Consider the following 15,146-nt stretch of genomic DNA (forward strand, 5'->3'; position numbering starts at 1 on the left):
TCAAAACCACATCACTTTCCTACATTGAGACACCAATTACTATTACGTAGAAACTTTTAAAGATGCGTCTGTTCTTAGACAGCTGATTGAAATTTCAATGTGTGGTAATATGAAACAGACATAGCTGATACTTACCCAAATCAATTCTGTCTCCCCCTCTCCATCTTTGCTGGGAAGAGCCTCAGTGTTGTTTATACTCACTGACCACAAGGACTTATGTTTAGAGGAGAGACTTCCTGGCCTCAGGTAATAGTCTAAGCCAGAGATTGGCAAACTTTTCCTGTAAAAGATATTTTTAGGCTTTGTGAGCCATGTGGTCTCTGTACCAACTACTCAGCTCTGCTGTTGTAGCATGAGAACATCTTTTAACAATATCTAAACTTTATTTATGGACACTGAACTTTGAATTTCATATTATTTTTCAGTGTCATAAAATATTCTTATTCCTTTGATTTTGGGGGAATTCTTTAAAAATGTAAAACACAGAGTTCATGGGCCATACAACATAGGCAAGCAGCCAGAGTTGGCCCACAAGCCATAGTTGGCCATTCCCTTATGGGTGATTGGCTTAGTATGAACATGTAGTTAAATCCTGAGTGATGTGAACTGCAAGTGTTGCCTGATTCAAAACAGAGGCATGTGAGGAAGAATAGCACTTTAAAAAATTATTTACAGTAGTAATACATATTTCAGGAGCTACAGTGTGACAGTATAACATGTCTGTTACCGTGTATACAGATCAAATCAGAGTAATCAACATTTCCTTTATTAGAGACTTGGAACTCCTTTCTTCTATCTAGGTTATTGTGAACTATAGTCACACCACTATGATGTAAAACACTAGAATTTTATTTATTTGATCTAATTCCAATTTGGTACCTATTACTCAAACTCCTGTTACCCCCTACTACCTCTCTCAGCCTCTAGTAATCACTATCATGTGTTCAGATTGAGTTTTTTTAAGCTTCCACATGTGGGAAAGATTATGCAGTATTTGTCTTTCTACATCTGGCTTATTTCACTTAACACAGAGTCCTCCAGTTCCATTCATTTTGCTGCAAATGATATGATCTCATTCTTTTTGTTTTTCTTTATGACTGATATTATTTCATGGTTTGTGTGTGTGTATGTATAATATTTTCTTTATCCATCAGTCTGTTGATGGATACCTTGGTTGATTCCATGTCTTGGCTATTGTGGATAGTGCTGCAGGGAGCAGTGATATCTTTGATACAATGATTTTTTTTTTTCATCCACTTCCATTTCCTCTACTTTGCGATTAGAAGAGGTATGCTTGCACCCAAGGGCAGCTGGGAGATGATGGCAGAAAGCTGCTGTACCTCTGACTAGCACTTCTGGCTTGCTCTTGTCCGTGGAGGAATCTGGGCCCGGGACAGGGGAGGGATGTAATCTGAACACTCCTTTGTCAGAGGTCACCAGGGTGTGCTTGAGGGGACGGTAGACATAAACGGAATTTAGAGGCAGGGAAGACTCCAGAGTAGAAAGGTGATGTGCCACAATCTCCCGACAGTGGATCAGCGGGGAGCTCTCCATCTGTGCTTTCTGAAGCAGTTCAAGTGTAAGAGGAAGCCAATCAGGAATGAGTTTCTCCATTTCCAAACTAACTATGGCCAGAGCAAGCATGGATCCTTTGAACTGCAGAAGGTGGCTGCAGGCCATACAGTGAAGCGGTTGCTTGGTGAGGACTGCCAGATGTTGAGATGGGCTCAATTTGGGCAAACTGAACAGTAACTGTGGCCTAGTTGATACTGCAATGGCATGAAAAATGTGAAGAAAATCCAATGGTGTGGCTGTGTGAAGATCCCAATTCAACTTATCCAGAATAATTCTCTGCATTCTCAGAATTTCAGATGAGGAACATCCACAGAAACTATCTCTTGCCAATACCTTCAGTACTGGAATTCTCTCATCTTCCTCAACAGTCTTAGCAGCTAGGAAAAAACAACTGATGGCAATACAACTCAAATATTTCAGGTGGACCTTTACAGTAGCTAAAAACCTGTCCAAAAGACTGCTAGCCAGAGCAAACGTTTCTGGGTAAAGATTGAACTGGTACTTGAGTTTGGCCAGCCACTGAATTACTTCATCTCTCTGGGATGGAGAAACATTCTGATTTGTAGGTAATTTCGACACATGCACCTTCCACATCTGGGCTTCCCTAGAGATTGCCTTTTCCAATAGGAAAGACAATCTCTGGTTTTCCAAGGGTCCTGGAAACTTCATGATATCCTTTGGGGCTGCCTGCCACCCAGCCTGATGTAGCTTCCTCCTCCCCCTCCCCCTCCCCCCTCCTCCTCCCCCTCCTCCTCCTCCTCTTCCTCCTCCTCCTCCTCCTCTTCCTCCTCCGCTGGTGCCCAGGTGAGGAGGGGGCTCCCATAGGGCAGCGGGGGCGGGGAGAGGCGGGGGTGAGACCAGCTCTGCCCCTGCCCGAGGGAGCGCCTCCAAGGGGAAATGGTGAAAGGGGGGAAGGGGAGAAAAAGGGGGGGGGGAAAGGAAGGGGAAAGGGGGAAAAAATAAGAAAAAGTGAGACAGAGGCGCTGCCGCGTCTGCTCGCGGGGAAGGCTGGGGAGGGAGGTGCTGATACAACGATTTCATATCTTTTTGGATATATACACGGTAGTGTGATTGCTGGAACATATGTTAGTTCTGTTTGTAGTTTTAAAAGACATATCCATATTGTTTTCCGTAGTGGCTATACTTATTTACATTCCCATGCACAGTGTTTAAGAGTTCCCCTTTCAGACCAGTGCTGTGGCTCAGTGGGTTAAGCCACCTTCTCTAGCACTGGCATCCCATATGGGCACCAGTTCAAGTCCCAGCTGCTGTACTTCTGATCCAACTCCCTGCTAATGTCCTTGGCAAAGCAGTGGAGGATGTCCCAAGTGCTTGGGCACCTGCACCCATATGGGAGTCTCAGAGGAGGCTCCCAGCTCCTGGCTTTGCCCTGGCCCCACACTGGCCATTGTGACCATTTAAGGAGTGAACCAGTAAATGGAAGATTTCTCTCTCGCCCTCTCTCTCTCTCTCTCTCTCTGCCTTTCAAATAAACCTTTTAAGAAAAGACAAAATTAAAAGTATGCACAATTATTCTACCGGAATTTAAAAAAAAGATTTTATAAAAAAAATAAATTAAAAATGTTGACTTTCTGGATGGACAGTTACTTTGAACAGGTTCTGTGGGGTCTAGAAGTGGGACAGCTCAATGCTGAGACCTAAAATGGAGTAAGGCCTTAAATTCAGGCAAGTGGTATCACTTTTGCTTTATTCTCATAATGTGATACCTTCAGCCGTACCGTCATCTTTCTGCGTGGATTTAGAAAAGCATTGTATAGACTAGAATAACTTTAAACACCAGACATGGCACTACAACTGTTTAGCTCTTGTTATCTCTGAGAGACAGGCTGTTTAATGCACTGCCTTTGGAAGTTAGTACTATGTGTTGTCTCATTTGAGTGTGCATTAATGATTTAGAAGTGAGAAAAGAGATTTTCTACTGATGGAAGTTATTCATTGGATTTCACTAGTAAGATGTAATATTCCTGGCAATGATTGTGGTAACAAAGACACAGAGAATTTAATAAAGTTCTATGATATGAGGGGCCAGCACTGTGGCATAGCAGGTTAAGCTGCCGCCTGCAGTGCCAGCATCCCATATGGGTGCTGGTTCGAGACCTGGCTGCTCCACTTCCAATCCAGCTCTCTGCTATGACCTGGGAAAGCAGTAGAAGATGGCCCAAGTCCAAGTCCTTGGGCTCCTGCACCCACGTGGGAGACCCGGAAGAAGCTCCTGGCTCCTGACTTCAGATCGGCTCAGCTCTGGCCATTGCAGCCAATTGGAAAGTGAACCAGCAGATGGAAGACCTCTTTCTCTGTCTCTCCTTCTCTCTCTGTGTAACTCTGACTTTCAAATAAATAAATAAATCTTTTAAAAAAAGTTCTATGGTATCAGGGAATTAGAGAAAAATTGGGAGTAAAAAAAATCTATTTATTTATTTGAAAGGCAGAGGTAGAGAGAGCGAGGGAGAGACAGAGAGAAAGATCTTCCATTCATTAGTTCACTCCCCCAAATGGCTAAAAGAACCAGGGCTGGGCCAAGCCAAAGCAAAAAGTCTGGAACTCCATCCAGATTTCCCATGTGGATGCCAGTGTATGGGTTATCGTCTGCTGCTTTTCCCAGGCACATTAACAGAGAGCTGAATGAGAAGTAGAACAGCTGGGACTTGAACTGGCACCTATATGGGATGCCGGTGTTGCAGGCACTGGCTTAACCTGCTATGCCAAAACACCTGACCCAGGAAATAAGTTACTGTCATATCAACATAGAGCAGAAGTTAATTGCAGAGATTGTGGACTTATCATTATCTGTCTAGGATGGCATTATTATTATTAGAATCAGAGATGAAAGAGGCTTTGGAGGGCATCTATGTCATTTTACAGATTTTTACAGATAACAAAACTAAGGCTGAGAAATTAAAGTGACATGCATCACACAGGTAATTAGCTGTAAAACTAGAATCAGTATTTCGTTCAGGTTGTCTTCTATACCATATTTACTGAGAATTTTGTTTGAACACAGTAGGATAAACTAGATGACTTCCTAAACTCTTTTATAGATTAACTACATTAGTCATGAAGTAAAGCTATAATTTATCATAATCAGGGATTGCTTTATCACTTGGAGTCCATTGACCTTGCTCAGGGAGTCTCTGAACCCTCTAGTATTTATGCAAATGTGTGTATGTGTGTTTGGAAATCTGTATATCCCCAATGCCTTTCTGTAACGAACCAGCCTAGCAGCAAGTATCTCAAAAGCTGAATTTACGGTTAGTCTCAATTGAGATTGAAAATAGAAAACATCATGCAACGAATGAGGTAACCAGGTATAGAGCAAACACACTGCAACCGTGAGGGGCAGAGGAGTTAATGAGACTCTCAGTTTGAGTGATCTGGTAATAGTCTCTGGAGTATCTGATGACATCAGTATATCCAAAGCTGAACAGAGATGGAAGAAAATTCACATGGTTGGAGGATTGCCTAGATGTCCAGGTGCCCAACAACAAGTGCATCACAGACTTTCTCTATCTTAATATATGTTCAAAAAAATATGGAGTAAGAAATTCAGCAATTCTGCAAATATCCTTATCTTCTTCAAAGAAAGAAGAAAAATATTATTGGCAGGCACAAAAACACATGACACTCTGAAACAAATAACAGAGAGGAATGAAAAGGCTTACTTCCTAAGGTTGCCCTCTCACTTACTCACCTGCTTCGAGCTGTACTGATAAAAACGCCAAAGTCTGAGAGTCACACAAGCAGCCCCACATTTATAGAGAAGAAAATCAAGTCCATCTCTGCATTCTTCAGATTCTCACTGTACAGTGCTAGAAGTGCCTGCAAGACAGGCTGAAGAAATGGTGAGAGTGAACTATGGGGCTCTTTCTTATGAAAGCAAAGGATTCAGGAATTCTCAATCAGATCAGGAAACCATGTGATATCTGAGGATAGTCCCCTCTGGGAACAAGATAGGACTCTCACCAAGATGGAATGAACAAACATTCAGCAGAGAGCAGGACCCACTTTTCTAATGCAACCAGTATCTTACTTGCCTCAACTAAGTTAATCTCTACCCCACTTTCCCTTGAGGCATATAAAAGTAAACAGAAAATAAAATACTTTATCTTCAAATAGAAATTAAGAGTGGGAAGCAAACTAGACTCAGATGTGGAGGAAAACAAAGTGAAATAGTCACCCATCTCATTTCGCAATAAGTGGAAAGTCTATCAGAGCTTTGAAAGCATAAACAAGTGAAAAAGACATGGTATGGTGACTGTACAGTGGCACAGCCAGAGACCTTATGTAACTTGCCTGAGGTCAGAGAATCAAGGTGATAGAATTGGGATTCAAATCCATATATTCTAACTTGAGAAATCTGGATAGACCTACAAAACAGTGACCTCAATAAGTCAAAGCAGTTGAACCAATCAGTTAGATTTCCTATTCTCAGTTTGACTCTTAGGGGTAATAAAGGAATTAGGTTGAATTCCTCTAACAGGATCTTGGGAAACAGCTCAAGGACAGCAGGGCTGGGGATCATTCTGGAAGTAGCATGTGAACATTTGAGGCCTACAATACCTCATATACATACATACTATCCTAATGAAGCCCTGAGGTAAGTTTACTTTTAACATAGTCCTGTGTAGAAGCCTTGTCAGGGGTCCAGCAGAGCAAAGTTAAGGAACTTGTAGCACTAAAACTGTCACCCTTCTCATTCTAAGTTAAGAATATTAGAGTTAGGGCGGAAGGATATTAAACAGTGGTTGTCAAGGCCACTTCCTCCGTGTTTCACAACTGCCAAATTGATAGCTTCCTTCTTCTTGGGCAGGAGGGGAGAGTGAACTGGGTCCACTTCCTTCTTGTTTCACAACAGCCAAGTCAATAGGCTTCTTTTTCTTTCTGAGACAAAGTGCAAAGAACACTTAGTTTATTGGCAACGTGAGTTTGGGTCAATGAAAATGTGTAGAAGTTACTCCTGTGGTCCAGTAGTCATTTTGTTTTTTTTTTTTTTTTAAAAGACACATTTATTCAGCGTCATGATCAGACTATTACATTTAGCAATCAACAGCATGGGTGCAAAAGAAAAAAAAAGAAAAAACTACATTAAAACCCTTTGTTGGAATGCTTTACACTTTCCACAGAACAGAAACTAAAATAACCTGTTATACAATTAGTCACAAATACAGTCCTCGAGTTTTTTTGCCCATACACATGAGTATTGTCTAAAACATGTCTTCTTTGTAGCAGCTAGGCCCTGCCACCACTGTGCTTGGCTGAGTTCACAAATCTGTTGTAACCTGTAGCTTCCCTGTCACTTCTCTGGCTCTCCTCTCCTGCTAAGCTTTGTTTCCTGGCAGTTATCAAAACCTTCTGCCACTGCCATAGCTGCTGCTGCTGCTAGAACCACCATAGCCACCTTGATTTCGTGGTTTGGCAAAATATTGGCCGCCACCACCATAGGGGCCAGAGCTTCTGCCTCCAAAATTTCCTCCCTTCATGGGTCCAAAATTTGAAGATTGATTGTTGTAATTGCCAAAATCATTGTAGCCTCCGCTGCCTCCAAAACTGCTTCCGTCATTACCAAATCCATTGTAACCATCCCCACTGCCACCATAACCACCTCCACCGCGGCTGCCGCCGAAGCCACCTCTTGGGGTGGACGAAGCGCTGGCCATCTCCTGCTTCGACAGGGCCTTCCTCACTTCACAGTTGTGGCCGTTCACAGTGTGGTATTTCTGAATGACAGTCTTATCCACGGAGTCATGGTCGTCGAAGGTCACAAAAGCAAAGCCCCTCTTCTTGCCACTGCCTCGGTCAGTCATGATCTCAATCACCTCGATTTTCCCGTACTGCTCAAAGTAATCTCGGAGGTGATGCTCTTCAGTGTCTTCTTTAATGCCACCCACGAAGATCTTTTTCACAGTGAGGTGGGCACCTGGTCTTTGGGAATCTTCTCCCGACACAGCCCTCTTTGGTTCCACAACTCTTCCATCCACTTTGTGTGGCCTTGCGTTCATGGCCGCATCCACCTCCTCCACGGTGGCGTAGGTGACAAACCCAAAGCCCCTGGAGCGCTTGGTGTTCGGGTCTCTCATTACCACGCAGTCCGTGAGCGTGCCCCATTGCTCAAAATGGCTCCTCAGGCTCTCATCGGTCGTCTCAAAGCTCAGCCCTCCGATGAAGAGCTTCCGCAGCTGCTCGGGCTCCTTGGGCGACTCTGACTTCGACATGACGGCGGTGGGAAGAGAGAACTCCACGATGCTTCCTCGGCGGCGTCCGCAGGCAGAAAAGCCAGTAGTCATTTTCACAATGATTACTTTTACAATGACTCTAACTAAATGGCAGCATAGAGGGGGGATCTGGGGATGGATAGACATGTGCAAGGGATGTGGGAGGTCATTGAGAAAATGTTTTTGACTTTTCCTCGTTTCTCCCTAATTTGTACAAAGGTCTATGGTAAAAAGCTTCTTTCAACAGCTTTTATTGCCTAATGGTCACAATCTAAAAGGTTAATTTTTAATAAGCTCATTTTATTTTCTCTTAAAGCTATGCATTAATTATAGGAACTATGTTGATTGCCAGTTATAAAAAGTTTTCTAGGATTGTTGAATTGTCCTAGAAAAGCTAGTAAATAATATATAGTATTAGATCAGGGATGTAATTTTTTTTTATTAAAACATTTACTTACTTGAGAGGCAAGAAAAGAGAAAGAGAGAGAGTGGAAGAGAGGGGAAGAGAAAGGAAAGAGAGAGAGACCGAGAGAGAGAGAGAATGCAAGCGAGCCCCTATCTGCTGGTTCACCGCCCAGATGCCTGCCACAGGCAGGGCTGGGCCAGACTGAAGCCAGGAAGTGGGAACTCAATCCAGGTCTCCCACATGGGTGGCAGGGACCCAACCATTTGAGCCATCATCTGTTGCTTCCAAGGGCCTGAAATCAGTAGGCAGAGCCAAGAATCAAATCCAGGCACTATGATATGTAATGTAGACATCTTAGCCATTGTGTTAACCACCAGGCCATAATCAGCCCCAAAGAGGTGATTTTGCATGCCTTTTTAGTTAGTTATATTAATAACCAATCAGTATATCTAACTTCATGGACTATTAACTATTGTCTGTATATTTTATTTCAGGAATTGTTGATGCATCATTAGGCCACTTAATATGCAGGATTCTAAGAATCTCTGTTGCTACCATGTTAGCTTACTGTAAGAGGTTAACTCCATTGTAAAAAAAAAAAGATAATAATAGGACCAGTCTTATAACTTCATATGGCAATTAAGTAGAATAATGTAAATGAAGCACCAGACTGGCACATATGCACACACACAAAAGTGTCTGTCAGTCAGAGCCCCTATGGAAAACAGAATTCCTGCCACATGGTTCAAAAAAAGGTGTTAGTGAAAGCACTACTTACAGTGATGTGGGTAGGGTCAAGGGGATGAACAGGGATGGTGAGTACCCAGAGACTGCAATACTACATGGGCAGGAGAATATTACAGAAGTTGGATGATAGCTGCAACCCTGAAAAAAGAATCTCCAGGTAAGAGTCACAGTCTCAGAGGGACGAGGCTGCTGATGGAGATGCTTCATCAAAGAAGGGCGTGCCTGGAAAGAGAAATACCCTGACCTCTCTTCCTGCCCTTCTTCCTCCTGTCAGTGCTAAGCCCAAATAGCAGACACCTTGGCAAGGCAGGATCAGGATCAGTCCCTGGGGATCAAGTTACAAGAGCATAGAGGAAGGAAAGAGCAAAGAATGAATTTGAGGCAACAGTTGTGGAATATGCTGTTGGACCAGCATACCTTGATTCATTTTTTAAACCAAAACATACCATCTCAATCTTGACAAAGTGGATTTTCCCTCTGGGAGAAATAAATTATGTGAAATTTTGACATCCTTAGATTAATATTGGCCTTCCTTATTTCTTATATTCTTCATTCAAAATTTATTCATTTAATAAACTGGAATAACTACTTTGAGAAAGTATGCTAAGTATCATATATAGGATTTGTATTCTTCATGAAGATTATCAATTACAGACAATTTGTGTCAACCAATATCATTAAAGTAATACAAATCCCCAATGTAAAAATTTCATTCATGTAATAGGAAGCAGTACTTCTGAAAATGTGGATTTAACCTTGGAAATGTTTCTAGATTTGAGCAACTATTTTGGATCATAGATCCATCTGAAGAAAGCGCTATACTTTCTCCCTAGAGAAATGTGCACCTACACCCAGGAAGGACTTTCATTGCTCACTGTCTCAGCTGGGAGGGGGGCAGAGTCTCAAGCTTGCTCAGTGGAGCATTTCTCAGATACTCCTTCTGAAGGAGGCAGGCATACAGGTTAAAATCGATTAGGTTTGCGAGCTGGAAGACCACACCTTCACCATGCTCCGGTGTGACCTCACGCCCTACCTGATACCTTCACCATGCCCCTGTGTGACCTCATGCCCCCACCTGCCACACCTGGGTGCCCACCAGCCAATCAGGTTAATTAGCCACTCCCCTTTGGAAGTGGGTTAAAAGCCTGGGACACAGTGTGTCCCACCCTTCTCTTCTTCCCTGGCCTCTTGCCAGGAGGGGGCTGGCTGTAGCCCTGCTCCTCCAGGGAGCGTGGCCTTTGGGCCACCTGCCCTAGGCTTCCTGGCCTAGATGCTCCTCCAGGTGGCTGGTTCTGGGTGCTTGGTATGAACCCAGATTTACCTCTCTCTATTAGATAAAGCTCTCACTCTTTTATGATTTTTCTCACTGAATAAAAGCCTAAAATGTACCATGCTGCCTTGTTTATCTGTGCTGGTATTTAGAATTCTCTAAATATTAGGCAAGAACCCTCTTGGGCTTATTTATATTGGGGATTTATTAATAAGCATATGGTGATATCGTATGGCACCCCAAATTCCGGTAGCATATGTGGCATCCCAGATGGCGCTTCTGGGGACCTTTAAGGGGCCACATTTTAGTATAGATTTTAGGGGGTCATCTCCATTATCACGTCTGTCTCCCACTAGGGGGTCCCTTTGATACTGTTCTGCTTATTAATAACTTCCAACATTAATAAGTTTGTGGGCTCTTGCCACAGATTCAGAGAATCCTGAATACTGGCTCAAATAGACCAGACAGCATGGTAAGTTTTTAAGGATTTTATTCAGTGAGAGAAATGCTCAGGAGAGTAAGGGCTTTATTTATGGGAGAAAGAGAATTCTAGAAGCTAAGTTGGGTCCATACCAAGCAGAAAGCAAGCCAGGAGCAAGCGACGCGGAACAAGTGTGCAGGCAGAAAGGCAGAGAGCAGGCCACCCGAAGTCCACATGCCCCAAGGCACGGGGCAAAAAGGGCAATAAGGGAGCTCCCCCTTCTTGCTCCAGGCCTTTTGTCCACTTCCAAAGGGGAGTGGTTATATAGCCTGATTGGCAGGTGGGCGTACAGGTAGGGGCATGAGATCACACAGGGGTGTGGTGGAAGACATGCTCATCCAGCTCACAAATCTAATAGATTTTATCTTATCTGCCCTGGAATATTGCAGAGGATAGGGATCAAAAGGAAAGGACTAAAACCTAGTGGCAGTGACAGTCATGGCCACAACTTGAGTTACTTCTAAAGATTAAAATGATAGAGTGCTGGTGCATCACAATGGAAATTTGCCACCACCAACCCCTCCACACCATACATGCATACATAACACATATAGAAACAGGCAAGCACCTGGGTGTTAAGAGGGCTTTGACCCAGGAGGCTCCTCAGGAATCCTGCTCTTGCAGGGGAAATTTCTTTCTTGATGCATTTTCCCTACATTTCCTGGAAGCAAGATGCATTCTTAAGCAAGTTCAGATCCAGTTCTCCATACTTCTGCTATTTAGACTTTCCCACTCTTTTAATATATACACTGTTGTTTCAAATTCTCATTATTTCTCAACACAAAATTCTACTCTCTTCTCTTTCACAAGAGATATTTTGGCTTTTGAAGGCTGATTCCAAGTTATTAGCACTGATTTCTGTTAGGAAAAGAGGCACAGATTGGTGCCTCCTTATACAGAGCACCAAAAATGTTAGGAAAAAGGCATAGAGTAGAGAGGAGGCAGAAAAGAATCTACAGCCAGACAGAATTTATTCAGAGAAAAATTCATAGAGGTGGGTTACCAACTGCCTGTGTGCACCTCGATGGAACATGCAACAGAAGGCCTCAAACCCAGGGGCCGGACTGTTTTATATTTTAGGATGGTTAGGGATGGGGTTGGGAGTAGAGGGAAGCAGACAGAGGGGATTTCCTGGAACTGGGATTTCAAGTGGCCTTGTTGGGCCTTGGGGACCTAGAAAGAATGTGGGGGAGGGTGAGGTATGAAGGCAATAGGGTATGAGACCCAGTTGAGATGCAAGGGCAAGGAATAAATTTCATTGTTTATCTATCTTTTGGACAATGAGGGAGAATGGCTGAGGCTTAGGTCTTTGTTCCATCAATTTCACTCTTGAGGGATGTGAACAGCTCAGTCTTCAGACATTCCCTGAAAAGGAGAAATTTGTGGAATACATCTCCCTCTCCCCCAACAGAAATAACAGCAAAATAGATTACACATTTCTTCTAAGGAAGCAAAACTTAGGGAACAAATTACCAATTCTATTAAGTCAAGTTGACTATTTTGATACTGCTGAATTTTTGTAAACATACAACTTTGCAAATGACTTGGGGGCTTTTTGCATTGTATTACCTATTATTATATAGCAAATTATCTCCACATTTAGCATCTTTGAAAAATAAACACTTAATATTAGTGGATTGAGAACCCAGGCAAAGCTTAGGTTGGTGGTTCTGGCTTGGGATCTCTCACAGGCGTGTGGCTGAAAGGTTAGCTTGGGTTGCAGCCATCTGAGTGATCCACTAGTAAGCAGCTCCCTCACATGCTGCCAAGTCCATGTTTGATGTTGCAGGATGCTTTGGTGCCTTGCCGAGTGGATCTCTCCATAAGGGCTGTATCAGTGTCTTCATGACACAGCAGCCTGCTTCTCTTGGAGTAGGGATCCAAGAGAGAACAAGGCTGAAGCTATGATGCCTTTCATGACCTGGCTTCAAAGGTCACACAGCTTTTTCCTACAATTTCTTATTGGTTACAAAGGTTAGCACTACTCAGTTGGCAAAGTGTAAAATGTGTGAAATCCAGGAGATGACAATCATTAGTGGCCCTCTTGGAAGCTGGTGATTACACATGGTTTCCATATATTTCCATTAATTCTCCAGTTTGATTTTATCTACATAAATGACTCATATAGAATATGAGCACAAAAAATTGAGCTCACTTCACTTGAAATTGTATTGTTATCTGTACTTTTTTATGAACATAGCAACCACTTGCCTTATCCCAGTTCTAAATAGTTAGTAGTTTATTTAGTCCTAGAGTCCACAGTTCCAATAAGACATAGAAATTTGTGAAAACCTTGTAATTAATGTACTTGGTTAGAATTGAAAGAACTATGATTACTGAACTATGATTAGCTGGGTCAAATAATGTTAGTGGTATCTTAAAAAGCGTCTTTATGTTGCAGTTACTGATTCCAATATTTATGCATAACAAATATTTAATAAATAATTTTTCTATGTTAGAATAAATGAAAACAGTAAAGTTGTAGGACGTAAACCACATCCAAAAATTAATTGTGTTTCCATATACTAACAATGAACTTTCCAAAAAAAAATTTAAGAAAACAAATCCATTGGGGCCAGCACTGTGGTACAGCAGGTTAAAGCCCTGGCCTAAAGTGCCAGTATCCCATACGGGTGCCGGTTCTAATCCCGGCTGCTCCTCTTCCGATCCAGCTCTCTGCTACGCCCTGGGATAGCAGTGGAAGATGGTCCAAGTCCTTGGGCCCCTGCACCCATGTGGGGGACCTGGAAGAAGCTCCTGACTCCTGGCTTCGGATCGGCACAGTTCTGGCCATTGCAGCCATCTGGGGAGTGGATGGAAGACCTCTCTCTCTGTCCTTACCTCTCTCTGTAACTCTGTCTTTCAAATAAAATAAAATAAATCTTTAAAAAAAAAAAAAGAAAACAATTCCATTTACAATGGCATCAAAAATAATAAAGTTTAGCCAAGGAAGGAAAAAATTTGTACATTAAAAACCACAAGTCATTGATAAAAGAAATTAAATAAGACAGAAGCAAATGGAAAGACATTCTATGTCTAGGGATTGGATTAATTAATACTGTTAAAATGTACATTCTACCAAAAGTGGTCTACAGATTCAATGCAAAACCATAATGTCATATTTTACAGAAATAGGAAAAAAATATCAAAATTCATACAGGACCACAAAAGACCCTGAATAGACAAAGCAATCTTGAGAAATAACAAAGTTGGACACATCACACTTCCTGATTTTAAAATATGAGCACATTACAGTAATAATATAATATACATGTAATGATGTTTTAGTCAACGATGGACTACAGATACAATAGTGGGTCCATAAACTATATTGCCTAGAGATGTTGCAGCCATTTCAGTTTGTATAAGTCTACTCAATGATGAAATTTCTGAATAATGCATTTCTGTGTGTATCCCTGCCATTAAATGACACATGAGTGTACAAAGTCATAGTTATAACATTATAGCACTCATATAAAAGCAAACACAGAGACCAAAAGAACAGGACACAGAGCCTAGAAATAAGTTCAAACACGCGTAAATCAACTGATCTTTAAAAAGGGGTCGTGAATATATATATATATATATATATATATATATATATATATATATACACACAATGGAAAACTTACAGTCTCTTCAACAAATGGTGCCAGGAAAGTGGGTATCCAATGCAAAACTGATGAAATTGGGTCCTTGTCTGGCCCAATACACAAAACCAATTCAAAGGACTAAAGACTGAGTGTAAGACCTAGAACTCTAAAACTCATAGAAGAAAACATAGGTGAGCGGCCGGTGCTGTGGTGTAGTGGGTAAAGCTGCTGCCTGCAGTGCTGGCATGCCATATAGGCACTGGTTTGAGTCCCGGCTGCTCTGTTACCTATCCAGCTCTCTGCTATGGCCTGGGAAGGCAGTGGAAGATGGCCCAAGTCCTTGGGCTCCTGTACCCCTTGGGGAGCCCCATTGCAGCCATCTGGGGAGTGAACCAGCAGATGGAAGACCTCTCTCTCTCTGCCTCTACCTCTCTGAACTCTGCCTTTCAAATAAAATAAATAAATCTTAAAAAAAAAAAAAAAGAAAACATAGGCAAAATGCTTCCATGGCATTGGGCTTGGCAACAATAAACAGCATGTGACAAAAGCACAATTAACCAAGTGGTATTACAGTAAACTGAAAAGCTTCTGCATAGTAAAGGAAACAATCAACAGTGAAAAGGAACAAACAGAATGAGAGAAAGGGTCTGAAAATCAAATATCTGGGGCTGGCGCTATGGCATAGTGGGTAAAGCCACCACCTTTATGGGCGCCGGTTCGAGACCCGGCTGCTGCACTTCCTATCCGGCTCTCTGCTGTGGCCTCAAAAAGCAGTAGAAGATGGCCCAAGTCCTTGGGTCCCTGTGCCTGCATGGGAGACCCGGAGGAAGCTCCTGGCTCCTGG

General features: G+C 42.5%; 2 protein-coding genes across 3 annotated transcripts; both read right to left on the bottom strand.

The window, feature by feature from the left end:
- Positions 1-1,176: 1,176 nt before the first annotated feature.
- LOC100357054 (cyclin-I-like) lies at positions 1,177-2,279 on the bottom strand. Of its 2 annotated transcripts, XM_070053174.1 has the most exons (2): positions 2,002-2,279; positions 1,177-1,926 (listed from the first exon to the last, which is right to left on the bottom strand). In XM_070053174.1, exons 1-2 carry the CDS (start codon positions 2,242-2,244, stop codon positions 1,192-1,194), a joined length of 978 nt encoding a protein of 325 aa, XP_069909275.1. In that variant the 5' UTR covers positions 2,245-2,279; the 3' UTR covers positions 1,177-1,191. The 2 variants fall into 2 exon arrangements, with proteins under 2 accessions (XP_069909275.1, XP_069909274.1); XM_070053173.1 differs by having other exon boundaries at positions 1,177-2,279.
- Positions 2,280-6,567: 4,288 nt separating this feature from the next.
- LOC100347480 (heterogeneous nuclear ribonucleoprotein A1-like) lies at positions 6,568-7,864 on the bottom strand. Its single transcript, XM_051846463.2, has one exon. It carries the CDS (start codon positions 7,803-7,805, stop codon positions 6,936-6,938), a length of 870 nt encoding a protein of 289 aa, XP_051702423.2. The 5' UTR covers positions 7,806-7,864; the 3' UTR covers positions 6,568-6,935.
- Between the last annotated feature and the right edge of the window lie 7,282 nt (positions 7,865-15,146).

This window comes from Oryctolagus cuniculus, chromosome 11, assembly GCF_964237555.1.
Source record: "Oryctolagus cuniculus chromosome 11, mOryCun1.1, whole genome shotgun sequence".
Taxonomy (NCBI): domain Eukaryota; kingdom Metazoa; phylum Chordata; class Mammalia; order Lagomorpha; family Leporidae; genus Oryctolagus; species Oryctolagus cuniculus.

Excerpts from the sequence above, each read along its gene's own strand:
- LOC100347480 (XM_051846463.2), bottom strand. The coding sequence starts at position 7,805 with ATGTCGAAGTCAGAGTCGCCCAAGGAGCCCGAGCAGCTGCGGAAGCTC.
- LOC100357054 (XM_070053173.1), bottom strand. The coding sequence starts at position 2,244 with ATGAAGTTTCCAGGACCCTTGGAAAACCAGAGATTGTCTTTCCTATTG.